Below are 15,887 nucleotides of genomic sequence, written 5' to 3' on the forward strand. Positions count from 1 at the left end.
AGAAAAAGGTAAGTCTTTTCGAATATGGTGACATAAAACAGTTATTTAAAAGTTTTTTTAAAAAAACATGTTACATTATTATAACAAAAAATGTAAAACGTTTTTAGATATTTATAATCTATTTTTTCTCTTTTTTGGAGTCACAAATTAATGTTAGTGAAGGATGGATTAATAATCCCACAACCCTCGGAAACTTTCACTTTGCAATGAATGGAAAGTCCTATCAGGTTTTAGCTCAATATTTTTCCAATTTGCTGCCAAAGGTAAGTGGGGAAAATATAGTTTTGTCTTCACATTTACTTATATTTTTTTTAAATATGTTTAATTCATGAAAAGTGCATTGTCTGGTTCAGGAGGGTCTGATCTTCAGGCAGTGGAGTGGTTCCATTCTCTTTTTAAAGGGAATCTGTCATCACATTTGACCTATCTAAACTAATTATATTGGAATACAGATTATAGACTGCTGAAAAAAAGTCCTGCCTGTATGCCTCATATCAGATGCCTTATTGTGGAGAAATCATCTTTTATCACTTTATATAAATGACCTCTTCCAGGCTATGGGGAGGAGGCTGCCTGGAAGATGACTCTGCCTCCAGAGATTATTTTACATGAAGGGGGAGATACCAGTGTGATATGTGGTGGTCGTTCTCTTCTCCCCTGATGTCACTGCAGAGCTGTGTGTGATTATACCTGACACATCTGCAGGTTTCTCTCAGCTTCAACTTCCCTCTCACAGATAGCAATATTGATACAATACAGCAGAGCTAAGGGAGCTGCAAATAATGTGTTTACAAAAAGACAAAGTTAATTTCTCCTGTCCTGTGTCAGTTACTTGTCTCACTCTGGTAACTCCCCCTTTTATTTAAAATAAACTATGGAGGCAGAGTTATCTTCCAGGCAGCATCCTCCCCATAGCCTGGACGAGGTCATTTATATATCAGAAAAACATGGATTTCTCTGGAATAAGACATCAGATTGTAGATATCAAGATGTAATTTTGTTTAGATTCCTATGAACTGCATGCCAATATAGACGGCTTAAGAAAGTTGATCCTACTAACATATTCCCTTTATCAGTGTTCTGGTTTAATTGGAATTAGACATCTTAAGGGCTTGCTTACACCACCGTATTTTCCATCCAAGTGTAGTCCGACAAAACATCGAATCACTCTCAGACCAATATTATTCTGTGGGGCCATGCACATGTCTGACTTTTTCCTCAGACCAAGCCTATCCTAGGAAAAAATTGCAGCGTGTTCGAGTTTCATCTGATTATCGGATCACACTTGACCATGCAAGTCAATGAGTGTATGGGAAACATTGGACTACACTGGAATGACATCTGAGGGCAGTGCACACACTGGCACAATAGAGAAGATGGAGAAATTTTGTTCTCCTGATTTTCCTCACAGTGTGTTCTGATTCTCTCATCCGAGAAAATCGGATCACACAATGCTGACTCTCGGATCAAATTCTGATCAGAGTTTGACCAGAATGTCATTTGCATGATTGACCCGTTTCTTTCGAATGAGAGGTTCTACGGTCGTGTGCACCTGCCCAAAGTCTTATTAACATTGCACCAATAAATTCGTAATTTGTTTCCTAAAACCATACCACTTTTATAGGGAATTTAAAGAGACCAGACTGAGTCCCTGATATATCTGCTTTAATAAACATTATGCTATCCCTTCTACATTACGGCTTGTGCACACGAACAGTTTTCCTGTACGAGTGCTATCCTTGGATTTCATGATATTCTATGGGGTTGTACACATATCTGATTTTGTCATTCAGATGTAGTCGATGTAGCCCATGGAAAAAATTGAAGAAGTCCAATTTTGATCTAAGTGTTGTCTTAAAATCGGAAATGCAAATGGGTCTGTGAAAACAAATTGGACCTGACAGAATGGTGAAGGAGAAGATTTTTTTCTCTCTTTACGTCCAAGAAAAACTGATAATTCTGCGATCAAACTCTGATCAAACGCTGAACCGAATAACTGGACCGTTTTTCTCGGACGTGGAGAAATTGGTCGTGTGAACATACCCTTAATGTCAGACTTTATATTGAGATACCCAATTGATGATTTATTTGTAAAACTAGAAATTCAGTTTCTTCAATCATTTTGTGCACTTTATTTTTATATGTATAGAAGTTGATATATTTTTCAGTAAAATGGTTTTCAATAGGGAAGAAAATCCCTAAGACCATTGGAAAGATGGTGTCCCATACATTGCACCTCTGTTGTTGTATTCAGATAAGTGGACACTTTGTAGGGTTATTTTTAACTATACTGCATATGTATAAAGCATGGGGTTTTATAAAGCTTAAGATTTAATATTGTTGTTTTAAGGTACTATTAAATGGAACCATTTTCGCAAGAATGACTCCAAGGCAAAAGTCGAGTCTTATTGAAGAGCTTCAAAAATTAGAGTAAGTTTGAAACATTCCTTTTAATAAAACTGTGCCCAATTTAAAATATACATTGAGGAAATGAAGATTTTTGCCATCCTGTGGATTATCATTGCAGGGGAAAAAGGCTGAACTGGATGACTTTTTCAGACTTACAAATTATGTATCATTAATATACACTTAGAATCTTCAACATTGAAATTGCAACACCAAAAAGGAAAAGTCGTGGTATTATGGAAATTACAGGATCAATAGACATGTTAAAAAATGAAAAAAAGGAAACAAAATTTTCAATACACCTCAATTCATTCAATATTAAGTATGAGCACCACAAACAGACATATATGCACTTACATACCTTAGCATGCTATCATTCAGGTTGTTAGGCTGTGTGCCCACTATGCGTTTTTCAAGCGTTTTTGATGCGGAATTTCGGCAGCGTAAACGCTTTAAAAACGCTTGGTAATCCGTGCCCCATGGTCCCCAATGAAAAATCTGCATGTTCTGTGCACATTCTGCGGAATTTTCCGCAGTGGATTTTCCTTGCGGAAAAATCTGCAGCATGTCCATTATTTGGGCGTTTATACAGGCGGGTTTGAGGTCACAATGCATTTGAAAAATGCAAGTCAAATCCTCATGTAAAAACGCTGCAAAAATGTTTAAAAAACGCGTGTAAAATATGCAAGCGTTTTTACTGCCAAGGACATGCAGAAACGCTGCGGAAATTTTTTCCTTCAATTCTGCATTGTGGGCACATAGCCTTAATGATTGTCTGAGGAACGTTCTGCCATGCTGAATGCACTTGGACACACAAATCATTAAAATCCGCTTCTGGCAACTCCCTTTGCAATTGATGACTAATGATGTCCTAGAGGTGCTTCATGGAAGATGAGTTTGAAGATGCTGCTTGCCATGGTAGCACGTTTAGGCCATGCTGACTACTCACAGTAGCACAGGCAATATGCCTGGCATTGTTATATTGAAAAACGGCCCTGGGATACTTTGGAGAAACCTTGATCTGATCTTGTTGATTTGAGTGCCTAAATTCATTCAGCATGGCAGAACATTCCTCAGGCAACCAATAACCTCATTAATAGCATGAGTGCATGTATTTTTGCGCAGGGGTGCTTATACTCAATACTAAATGCTAAATGTTTTAAAAATAATGTTTCATTTTTTCATCATTTGCAATTCTTTAAAGGGGTTATCCAGGATTATTTAACTGTTTTTACTATGGGCCTAAGAAATATCAGGCAGGTACAGTAGTTGCTAACTACCTGCCTGTTACACCCAGTCTTTGCAGACTCAGAAACGAGCGGCTGTCAATTAGCATGACGTAGGCAGTCACACTCCATCGACTGATCAGCCAGGAAGAGGAAGAGCTGCTCTGTTGATCTTGAGCAGAATTACTGGGTAGAACAGGCAGGTAGTTAGCAATTACCTGCTATGTTAGTTTTTAGACCCATAGTAAAAAATAAATAAAATAGTCCTGGACAACCCCTTTAATATGTCTATCTATCCTGAGATTTCTATAATTTCCGGACTTTTCTTTCTCGGTGTTGCAATTTCAATATTGGGGAGTATAAATATATTATGTATTATATAAGCAACTAACTGACCTTAATTTTTTGTTGTAGCTATTTTGTTGGGATGTGTGGAGATGGAGCCAATGATTGTGGGGTAAGGAAATGTAAGACGATAAAACACAAATTTATTGTGATATATCGGCATATTATATATCGGCACACAGTATTGAGAGCACCTCCATTTTTTTCCCACATGCCATAGACATACTGACATTTTCACTCCGGATTACCATTGCGGAAAAAAAAACACAGCATGGCCATTGTTTGGCAGTTTCTGCCGCAAATTTGTGCCCATTGACTTGCACTGAACCGCTGCAAACCCGAAGGTATAATATCTATATTTGCAGATTTGCTGGGTTTCAATTAAAGCCAATGGGCGCAAATTCCCACCGGAAATGCGCTGCATGTGGTACCCTGGTCGCGAGAGGAGGACTATTACTCCTCTCATCCGACTGCCGCTCCCTCTGATAACAGCGAGAGCAGCATGGCTCGGAGGAGCAGTAGTCTGCTCTGCCCAGCCCGCATGCCCCCAGTGAAAAAAAGAAAAAAGTAAAAAAGAATAAAAAAAACCTCTATACTCGCCTGTACGGCGGCCCCCGGTGTCCTCCTGGTCCCTGGCGGTCATCCAATGCTCCCTGAGCTGCTAGGACCTGCGGTGATGTGGGCGATCAGCAGAAGAACCTTCAGAAGAAAGTTCCCAGGGTGATGGCGGAGAGAGCTCACCGAGGCTGATCAGCTGATCTTCAGCGGTTGAACCCCAGTGACCTCCTGCAGCAGCATGTATACTGACAGGGGTGATTTTACACCCCTGTCAGTATACACTGCTGTCTTCTACAGCAGTGACATTAGTGATTGCTGATGTTACTGCTGTAGAAGTGACACGGATCGTCATGGGATACTCTTTGGTGGTGATCGTGGACTACGTTGTTCACAGCGGACACGTGAGGTATATGGTTGTTTGTTTTTTTACGTTTTCTTCAGGAGCTCGAGGGATTCGGGGAATGAGAAGGTAATAAAAAAAATTGTAGAACTAATTTCAATAAAATACTTTATTCTGGCCGTGTTTCTATTGAAAAGGCGGCGATCATTTTAATACTCAGTTAGTAAAGGGGACATCTTATATATGCACTCCATTACTAACCTGGGCAACAAGTCAGCCACCAATACAAGGCTGACGTGAACCCCAACCTCATTACCCCATGCGCCACCGAAGAGGGCAGTGGAAAGATCGGAGGGTAAGCGCCAGATTTGGTGCATCTTATCGACTGCTGAGGGGTGAAATTAATAGCCGTGGAGGGGGTTAGTATCCATGGCCCCTTCCCTGGCTATTAATATCAGCCCGCAGCTGTCTAGTTTAGCCTTTTCGGTTAGATTTTATAGGAGGACCCCACGTCAATTTTTTTCTGGGTTTCCCCTGTAATCTAACCAGTTAAGTCTAAACAAACAGCTGTGGGCTGATATTGTTGGCTAATGGCCACTTCCCCGGCTACTAATATCAGCCCCCAGCAGTCGGCTTTCCCTCTGCTGGTTATAAAAATGACGTGGGAGCTCATGCCATTTTTTTACATTTTGGGCTCTGTGTCCACGATCGGGACGTAGCAGTGCTTTGGACGCATATTTTTTGCTGCGTCCAAAACATTGCATTCTATTGAATGCAGGTAAATCCACATGTGTTCACTGAACCATGTGGATTTACTGCATTCTATACATTCTAGGGGTCAAATTTCTGTTGTGGAGACTAGCGACTCCGCAAGAGAATTTGACATGCTGCGGACCTGATAGAAAAGCCGCATGTTAGTGTCCGCAGATAATTTTCAGCCTCTGATGCACACATAGTGGACATGGGATTTCTAGAGATCCTATCCACTATACTGTACCATCTGAATGCCGAGGGTTTGACACTGTAGAAACACGCAGCTTCAAACCTGCAGCATTTCCTGACCATGGCCACATAACCATACTCACCACACAGCATGTCAATTTCTGTAGCAGACACGCTAGATTTCGCTGCACATTTTGACTGATTGAAGTGTCATTATCTATGATGCATTCACATGTACCGACAAAAAAAGTGCGGCATTAGAACAGCGTGTTTTGGACACAACAAAAATACACAGCATCCAAAGCACCACTGAGTGCTGATTGGGGGGACATAGAGGCTAAGGAGCCAGCTATGAGCTGTTATAATAGCCAGGGACCATGTTTGCAAATGGCACCTTCCCAGGCTAAAAATAGCAGCTCACAGCAGCAGCATAAATTACATGAATAGAAATGCTAATGAGAGTGGGCGAATGGAATCAGCTGACACCTAGCTCTTTTATTTGGTCATGACAAGGTGTCAATCAGACCTTTTCATGAACAAACCTAATTAAAGTAAAGAATTAAATAAACACACAGACACAGAGTAAACAATTTAATTGAAATACAACAGACACATTCTTTAATAATTTAAATTAACCAATATACTCACCCCAGTTTTGATGGTAATCGAAGGGTTTAAGCAATGTCTCATCAAATAACTTTATTTAGCTCCAAAAAGCATTCATTGATGTATAAAAACGCTTCAAAAAATGCTTAAAAAAATGCATCAAAAACACGTCAAAAATGCGTAAAACCGCGTGGTCTTGAGCAGCGTTTTTCATGCATCATTAGGAAATTACTCTGTATATGTACGGGAACTTTGTAAACTTTGATCAAAGTCATTTTGACCACATCCTCCTAATGGAATGCAAGTAAAGTGGATAACGCAGGCATTCCTCCTTTGTGGAAGATGCTAGATCAGAAAACACAGTTGCACGGGTCTTGATTCAACCTTTAGCTGCTGATATAGATAGTTAGATCATTGATGAAGCACTAGTGTTGGTATGTTATGCTGTGCATTTAGTTATCATTTTTGCCTTGTGGCTAGTGTTGAGCCACCCCCGTAGTGTACGAGTTCGGTTCGGTTCGTCGAACACCCTTGTGTTCGCCAAACTGTTCGTCGAACTGTTCGTCGAACACCATTGAACACCGTTAAAACCAATGGCAGGCAAACAAAAACACATAGAAACACATAGAAAACACCTTCAAAGGTGTCCAAAAGCTGACAAACTGCTCAGAAGACACAACTAACACATGGAAAAGTGACAAGTACATATAGTCATGCGAAAAGAAAAGAGGTGGAGGAGTAAAAGGAGGGGGAGACACAGATATAGGCATGTCATGCCCTTCTAAAATCCAAAAAGTGAGAAGCCGACACGTCCAGTCCGTTCCTGCCCGTGCCACCTCCGTGTCGCCGGGTTTGTGCCAGAGCCGCGGTGGACCCTGACGGCCAGCCCCCCTCTCCCAATACTGGTGCCTGTCCGCTGGTGGGTCGAGCGAGCCCCCTGTGGTGGAGGCAGGTCTAAGCTTTTTAATTTAAATTGTCTCTCTAATTTGAATGAATACACTTTAAATCCTTTTACAAGGATCTATTGGAGGGCAAGTCTCATGCCAGCAGCCGCGTAATTCCAGCTCCAGTAGCGTCCACTAAAGCTGCTGCAGTTAAAAAGCTTTTTTAAGGATCGAGCTCGGCGGTCCACCGCAAGGCGTCCTACCGCCAGTCCCAGCCCCTATGCCTTGGGGTGCCTCCTGATGTTCTTCACTGAGTATCCCGGGGTCCCGAAGCATTTCCTTTGAAAAAATTAAGTGTCCAAACTACAGGTGGTGTAGCTTGCTTAACAGCTGGGATAATCTGCTGACTAGCAGACACTGCTACTAGGCACAAAGTATTTCCTTGGCTAGATGCAGTTAAAAATTTGTAATTAGATACTCTCGTTGGATGCTGAGAAAGCATTCCATAGAGTCTCCTGGCACGCCATATATTATTCTCTTAAAAAGCTTGGGGTAGGGGTCTAGGAGACCCTTTTAAAGCCAAAATCATGGCCCTGTATCGCAATACATCGCCTAGGCTGAAGATAAGTGGAACCGTAGCACCCCGAGGGCTTGGTTGCTACAGAGGTATTGCACCTCACCCAGAGGTGTGATATCTCAATTTCAGGTAAGGATGGAGTGTGGATCAGGACCCCGACACCTGCATGCATTACAACACATTGCCGTGGGGCAGGGCGACCAATATGCCTCGGAGATGGGCACGACAGTCCCTGTCCCTGGCTGGAGTGGGGGGAGGGAACACTGAGGAAGGGGAACCCTGTAGTGCAGGAGCAGGGAGGAAGCAGTTCCTGGGTGCATTGAGAAGGAAGTATAAAAGGTGGGCACCATCTTAGTTCAGTGCAGAGAAGTCTGAGCAGAAGTGACAGGGAGCAGGGGCTCTGCATGAGCTCTGCTCCGGAGGCGGGCCTAGTAACAGAGGCCCAGGCCTGGAAGGGGGACAAGGAAGAAAGAGGAGCGGAGAAGGCTCCAGGAACGAGGAACGAAGGGATCCCAGGGGTGCGGACGGGCGAGTCGCCACTGCACGCCCGAATCCACCTGCGTGGAGGGGTCAGGCCAAAGGGGGAGACCGGTCCCCGAAACTAGTGGAGGCGGGAAATGACCCTCAGCTAGAAACCGGAGGCTGTGACATTTTATTTGGCGCAGCCCCTCGCTACACCCGCTAGGAAGGCACCACATAGGGTCAGGGAAACTGGCGCCAAGTTTACCAAGAGGAGGCCCGAGGCAGCCGGACAGAAGCGTTGGTAAGAAAGACCAGACAAAGGACACACAATGGGGGTCCTGTGAAGCGCTCCAAAGTTATCTGGGAGTTGTCTGAGCCCCCCACCTGGTAAGCACAATACGACGTGGGCAGTCGTTACCTGCAGACGTGGTCTGGATAATAAGAACTGTGAGTAAAGGCCCTGGACTGCATCACTGACTCCGTGTCGTTACTGCTGCTGCCCTGCACCATTACCCCCATCCTCCGCATACACTGCCCTGAGGCTATACTCCTCCCGTGGGGAGTTATGCTACGCTCTGCTGCACCCACAACACCAGCCTCAGCGGTCTGCCCTGCAGCGGCGGTTCACTCTGACCGCAATCCACGGGTGGCGTAGTCGGATATTTAAACATCAAAACCACATAAATAGTTCCGCCACTGGTTTGACCGCCCTGAGCCACGGAACCGGGTCGCCGCCACGGAGACTACAACCACCAGCATCCACCAAAAAGGGTCCGGCTCCGGGTGTCCCAAGGCCCAGGGGGCGCGTCAGAACATTTTCATCACCTTTCATAATCACCAATGGGACAAGGCAGGGATGTCCTCTGTCCCCTCTCTTATACATCCTAGTGACGGAGCACCTGCTCTCATCAATTCGCCATAACCCCAATATTAGGTGGATTGAGGTGGGAGGCACCGAATACAAGTGCTCTCTATTTGCTGATGATGTCCTAGTATATATCACTCAATCACATATATCCATCCCTGCTGTTATGGCTGAAATAGATCACTTTGTTACATGGTCAAATTTTAAAATCAATGCAGCGAAGTCTGAGGCCCTCGATGTCTCCCTCCCAAAATCCATACAGGATTCCATCCAGTCCAACTTTCCCTTTGCCTGGCCCTCACAGGGTATCAAATACTTAGGAATTCCTATTCATAGAGACCTCTCCCGTCTATGTTATCTTAATTTTGGGCCCTTTATTGAACAACTCCATACAGACCACGGTTGGCAAGTTAGAACTGTAAGATTCACTACGTGAACCACTGGTGTTTTGTGGAAAAGCACATGTACACTGTGTTCCAAATTATTATGCAAAAAGTGTTTAGGAGTGATAAGGGAAGAATTTGTTTGTTTGTCAGTTAAACTCATTGATGGTGATGTGTGTCAGGGCTCTTTATATCACTGTAAGCAATTGCAGACACCTGTGCTAATTAGTTTGGCAGGTGTGTCCAATGAAAGGCAAGACTACTTAAGAAGGCTGTCCCACATTATTAAGCAGCCTACATTTTCTGCCAAAATGGGAAAGAAAAAGGATGTGTCGGCTGCTGAGAAGCAACAAATTGTGGAGTGTTTAGGTCAAAGCATGACTTCAATCAACATTGTGCGATGATCAGGATGAAGTGTTTTGGCAATCAAGAAGTATGTAGCTGATTCACAGTACACACGTGTGCGTGCTGATAAGGGCAAATTGAGGACTCTTTCCTACAGGCAATTACGTCAGGTTAAAAGAGCAGCGGCAAAAAAGCCTTGTCATAGCAGCAGACAAGTTTTTGAAGCTGCTGGTGCCTCCAACGTCCCCCGATCAACAAGATGCAGGGTCCTTCAGAGGTTTGCAGCTGTGCGTACGCCATCCTGTCGACCTCCTCTATCCACTTCACACAAGCAGAAACGGCTCCAGTGGGCCAAACATTACATGAAGACTGATTTCAAAACTGTTTTGTTCACGGATGAGTGCCGTGCAACGCTCGATGGTCCAGATGGATGGAGTGGAGGATGGCTGGTTGATGGACACCACACGCAAACACGGCTATAGCGCCAACAAGGAGGAGGTGGGGTAATGTTTTGGGCTGGAATCATGGGGAGAGAGATTGTCTGCCCCTTTAGGATCCCTGAAGGGGTAAAGATGAACTCCATAATGTATGTGGAGTTTCTCAAACAGCACTTCCTGCCATGGTTCAAGAAGAAGAACCGTGTATTCCACAGCAAGATCATTTTTATGCATGATAATGCACCGTCTCATGCTGCACATAACACATCTGCATCTCTGGCTGATATGGGCATAAAAGGGGACAACCTTATGCTGTGACCCCCATGCTCCCCTGACCTCTACCCCATTCAGAACCTCTGGAGCATCATCAAAAGGAGTGTCTATGATGGCGGGAGGCAGTTCACATCTAAGCAACAGCTCTGGGAGGGTATTCTGTCCTCATGCAAAACAATTGAAGCAGAAACCATCCAAAACCTGACAAATTCAATGGACGAGAGAGTTCAGAAGCTCCTTTCGAACAAGGGGTCCTATGTGCAAATGTAACATCACCTAGAATAAAGTTTTGAGTTGAAAACTGTTTGATTTCAGTTTCTAATAACCTGCTAATGCTTATAATTTCAAAAATGACCATTTTCTTGGTCTTTATTAAAATGAAAAGGTTGATTGAAGAGTGTGGGGGATCTAAGAGTGTGGCAACCCAGTAGTCAGGATTACTTCGAATTCTGACAATCTGAGGGTCATGTTGCAGGTAGTGCAGCAAGAAGGCACTTATGTGTCTTGCGTATCTCGGAGACCCAAAATTATTTTCCGGGCTAGATGCAGCTAAAAATTATTATTAATTTTAAATCTGATGGAGCTTAGTATAGATGGCCTAATAGAATCAGTACTGCACACTGCTACAAAGCCCAAATTATTTTCCAGCCAAGATACTGATAAACATGATTAGTAATTTTAAATCTGGTGGAGCTTAGTATAGATGGCCTATTAGAATCAGTGCTGCACACTGCTACAAAGCCCAAATTATTTTCCAGCCAAGATACAGATAAACATGATTAGTAATTTGAAAGCTTAAAACGGTTGGTGAGGTGATTTTAACCAATCATCAAGCTTTTACTCCCCCCAGGATGACACAGGGGTAGAAAAGTCATTTCGTATCCATGATTTGTTCATCTTTATGAACGTGAGTCTGTCTACATTATCAGTGGAGAGCCGCATGCGCTTATCTGTCAGCTCACCACCAGCAGCGCTGAACACACGCTCAGACAGAACGATGGCTGCGGGGCATGACAAGATCTCCAAGGCGTCAGTGGCTAGCTCCAGCCATTTATCCAGATTGGAAGCCCAAAAAGAGCAAGGGTCCAGTGACACAGTCATGGCTTCAATGTTTACTTGGAGATACTCCTGTACCATCGTCTCTAGGCGTTGACTATGTGTCAGACTTCTTGTCTCCTGTGGCCTTGCAAAGGATGGGCTAAAAAAGTGGTGAAATGATTCCGCAAAATTGATGTTACCAGCAGATACTGTGTTTCTGTTACGGTTTGAGTGCTGAACACTCGACGGTCCCACGGTTGGCAAGTTGGAACTGTGAGATTCACTACGTGCACCACTGGTGTTTTGTGGAAAAGCACATGTAAGATTCTGCAACAGTCTCTGCTGATACTCCTGCATGAGTGCATCCCTTTCTATGGCAGGAATAATTTCTGCAAATTTACTTTTGTACCGAGGATCTAACAGTGTGGCAACCCAGTAGTCAGGATTATTTCTAATACTCACAATTCGAGGGTCATGTTGCAGGTAGTGCAGCAAGAAGGCACTCATGTGTCTTGCGCATCCAGGAGCACCAAGTCCCTGTTGTGTTGGTGGCGAGGTAACAATCATGCTTCCTTCCTCTGTCCTCTCCCTCCAACCTCGCACAGCAGAAATGTGATCAAGGTCTCCTTCATCTGATGAGTCTTCCATCAGTTCGTCCTCCACTTCTTCCTGGGCTCCTGCACCTTCCTCACTAGTTTGGCTGCTACCATGCGCCCTGGTAAAACCATCTCCCCCACCCTCACATGCCTGCCGCCTTGGTGCTGCCGACCGTCTGGACCTTGCAGATGTTAGCCCTTCCGCATACAACTCCTCCTCCTCTACTTCCTCCACCTCCTCTTGTGCCACCAGCTGACTCCGAATTCTGTTTAACATGTGCTCCAGCATGTAAATCACCGGAATAGTCATGCTGATAATGGCATCGTCAGCACTAAACATCTTCGTCGCCATTTCAAAACTGTGCAGAAGGGTGCATAGGTCCCTGATCTGAGACCACTCCTCCAGCGTGATTTGCCCCACCTCTGGATCTCGTTGGCCCAGGCTATACGTCAGAACGTATTGCACCAGGGCTTGTCGGTGCTGCCACAGTCGCTGCAACATGTGCAGAGTTGAATTCCACCGGGTAGGCACATCGCATTTTAGCCGGTGAAGTGGAAGGCCCAACGACTTCTGTAGAGATGTAAGTCGCTGAGCTGCGGGATGCGAACGGCGGAAGTGAGCACACAGCGACTGTGCCCTCTGCAGAAGGCCATCTAGTCCGGGATAGTGGGCTAAAAATTGCTGGACAACCAGGTTCAACACGTGAGCCATACATGGCACGTGTGTGACATTGCCCCGGCGAAGGGCCGCACCCTAGTTTGCAGCATTGTCGCACACGGCCTTCCCTGGTTTCAGGTCCAGTGGAGACAACCATTCATGAAATTGGTTCTCCAGAGCTGACCACAACTCCTCAGCTGTGTGACTCACATTTCCCAGACATTTCAAAGTAAAAACCGCCTGATGACATTGAGCCCTACTGCCAGCATAGTAAGAAGGTGTGCAGGATCCCTTCTGCGCAGTTAGAAAGCTTGTGGCATGACCAGACAGGCTTTGGGTGCAGGTGGAGGACCGAGAGGAGGTTGAGGAGGCAGAAGCAGTGGAGGAACTTTGAGATAAAGAGGATTGACGCACAACTCGTGGGGACGACAAGACTTGGACAGCAGCCCCTTGTCCTGCTGTCACCATAGTTACCCAGTGCCCAGTCAGCGACATGTAACGCCCCTGTCCATGCCTACTCGTCCAAGTGTCTGTGGTGAAATGCACCCTGTCACACACAGAGTTTCTCAAAGAAGCGGTGATGTTGTGTGCGACATGCTGGTGGAGCGCAGGCACACCTTTCTTTGAGAAGTAGTGCCGACTGGGCATCTGTTACTGGGGCACTGCGACGGACATAAGGTCTCGAAAATCCTCTGTGTCCACCAGGCGGAAAGGCAGCATTTGTGTAGCCAAGAGCTTGCAGATGGTGAAATTCAACCTCTTAGCTTTCTCATGGCTAGGAGGAAATGGTCTTTTACTTGTCCACATCTGAGGGACCGAGGGCTGGCTATTGTGCTTAGACGGGGTTGATAAGGGTGTCCCCGGCAAACTGCCGGTCTGTGAGGAAGATGCAGGTGGACATGTTAGGTTGCCTTGATCCAAAGGTGGTGCTCTCGATGTCGGACAGCGCTCAACACCAGCTGGTGTTACCACCTCCAAAGAAAATGATGACCTGCCAATCACGCTGGCTGTTGCGGGTAAAGAGGTGGCAGGTCTGCGTCCCAAAACAGGTGTGACTGCTGTCCCCCCAGTCACAGAGGATGAAGAGGCCGTGGATGCACAAGATATGGCAGACGGTGGTTGGCCCGGCCGGCTAGGCCGCATTGTAGCACAGTGAGCTTCCCACTGCAACTTATGCTTCATGTCCATGTGCCGGTTCATGCATGAAGTACTCAAAGTATGTATTTTTTGGCCTCTACTTAGCTTTTGCTGACAAATGTTACAGGTAACACGAGTTGGGTCATCTTTATCGATCTGAAAAAATGCCCAGGCTATGCAAGGCTTAGCACCCATGCGACCTGAAGAGCCACCACGACTTGTGGTGAGAGGCAGAGTTGTGTTTGAGGATGCAGTTGTTGACGTGCTTCCAGTACTACGTCTCTCTCCAGGAAGGCGCAGCCTGACCTCGTCGTCACTAGCATTCTCCTCCACCTCCTCTGCTGACCTCATCTCTTGGCTGACTGTGGGTTGACAGTAAGTGGGATGTCCAACCTCATCATCATCACCCTGTGCGTTATCACACCCGTCGTCCTCAGAGCCAACCTGTTCCTGCCCTGACAAAAAACTAAAGTTGTCGCTCCAATCAGGTATTTGAGTCTCATCATCGTCTTCCTCATTGTCTCCACCAACATGAGTTACAGTTTGGGAATGAGGGTCTACATTATGGTCAGAACCTTCAGCGTCTGGTCCTGGATCCGACTCATAAAGATTCTGGGCATCAGTGCAGATCATTTCCTCGTCTGGATTCACAGAAGCGCTGGAGTCGACCTCTGATTCCCAGGCTATAGTATGAGTAAACAGCTCTGCAGACTCAACCATCTGTTCTACCTCATACTCAGACGGGCAGCTGGAGATTTGGGAGCTGTGAGGAAGCAAGTGCGATTGGGGTGACACCTTTGAGGACTGGAGTATTTGTGATGTTGAAGTTGATGTGGAGGAGAGCCCACTTAAAGGAGACCTGATATCCGTTGAAGCACCTGCTGTTTTTGTAGCGATTGGTGTGGCCATAAGAAAGGGATCTTATCACATTGTCCGCTAAAAGAAGTAGACATTTTAGTTTGGCTGGAAGATGGTCTTTCTTCTGCAGATGTTACTGTTGCTTTAACACCTACCCCACGGACACAACCTTTTTTCCCCTTCCCAACACGCCTATTCCCCTTTCCACCAGCAGCAGGCCTTTTTCCACTCATTTTGGTGGTTAACTAATTCACAACTCTGGAGTTGTTTGCACAAAAAAACAATGGATGGGAACTGAGCAGAGCTGAGTGGTGAAACTGTGGTATTAGGCCAAAACTATTGGCTGGGTTAGATGCAGAAAAAAATTATATTCAATTTGCAACCTGATGGAGGTCAGTATAGATGGCCTAATAGAACAAGTCCCACACACTGCTAGAAGCCTAAATATTTTTTCAGAGCTAGATGCAGAAAAAAATTATATTCAATTTGCAACCTGATGGAGGTCAGTATAGATGGACTAATGGACCAAGTCCCACACACTGCTAGAAGCTCAAATATTTTTTCAGAGCTAGATGCAGAAAAAAATTATATTCAATTTGCAACCTGATGGAGGTCAGTATAGATGGACTAATAGACCAAGTCCCACACACTGCTAGAAGCCCAAATATTTTTTCAGAGCTAGATGCAGAAAAAAATTATATTCAATTTGCAACCTGATGGAGGTCAGTATAGATGGACTAATAGAACAAGTCCCACACACTGCTAGAAGCCCAAATATTTTTTCAGAGCTAGATGCAGAAAAAAATTATATTGAATTTGCAACCTGATGGAGGTCAGTATAGATGGCTAATAGAACAAGTCCCACACACTGCTAGAAGCCCAAATATTTTTTCAAGCTAGATGCAGAAAAAAATTATATTCAATTTGCAACCTGACGGAGGTCAGCATAGA

The 15,887-nt window shown here is 44.9% G+C and overlaps 1 protein-coding gene across 4 annotated transcripts in view; it reads left to right on the top strand.

Moving 5' to 3' along the window:
* Positions 1–15,887, top strand: part of LOC141259324 (probable cation-transporting ATPase 13A5) — a 749,831-nt gene that overhangs the window by 512,859 nt on the left and 221,085 nt on the right. For 3 of the 4 annotated variants that reach the window (XM_073675083.1, XM_073675085.1, XM_073675086.1), the window contains 3 exons: positions 137–263; positions 2,351–2,430; positions 4,047–4,089. In XM_073675083.1, the coding sequence (XP_073531184.1) occupies positions 137–263; positions 2,351–2,430; positions 4,047–4,089 (250 nt within the window). The remainder of the gene's footprint in view (positions 1–136; positions 264–2,350; positions 2,431–4,046; positions 4,090–15,887) is intronic. The other variant, XM_073675084.1, reaches the window with a different exon arrangement.

The sequence above is a fragment of the Phyllobates terribilis genome, unplaced genomic scaffold, assembly GCF_046119375.1.
Source record: "Phyllobates terribilis strain yellow unplaced genomic scaffold, ASM4611937v1 Scaffold_3__8_contigs__length_932513732, whole genome shotgun sequence".
Taxonomy (NCBI): Eukaryota; Metazoa; Chordata; class Amphibia; order Anura; family Dendrobatidae; genus Phyllobates; species Phyllobates terribilis.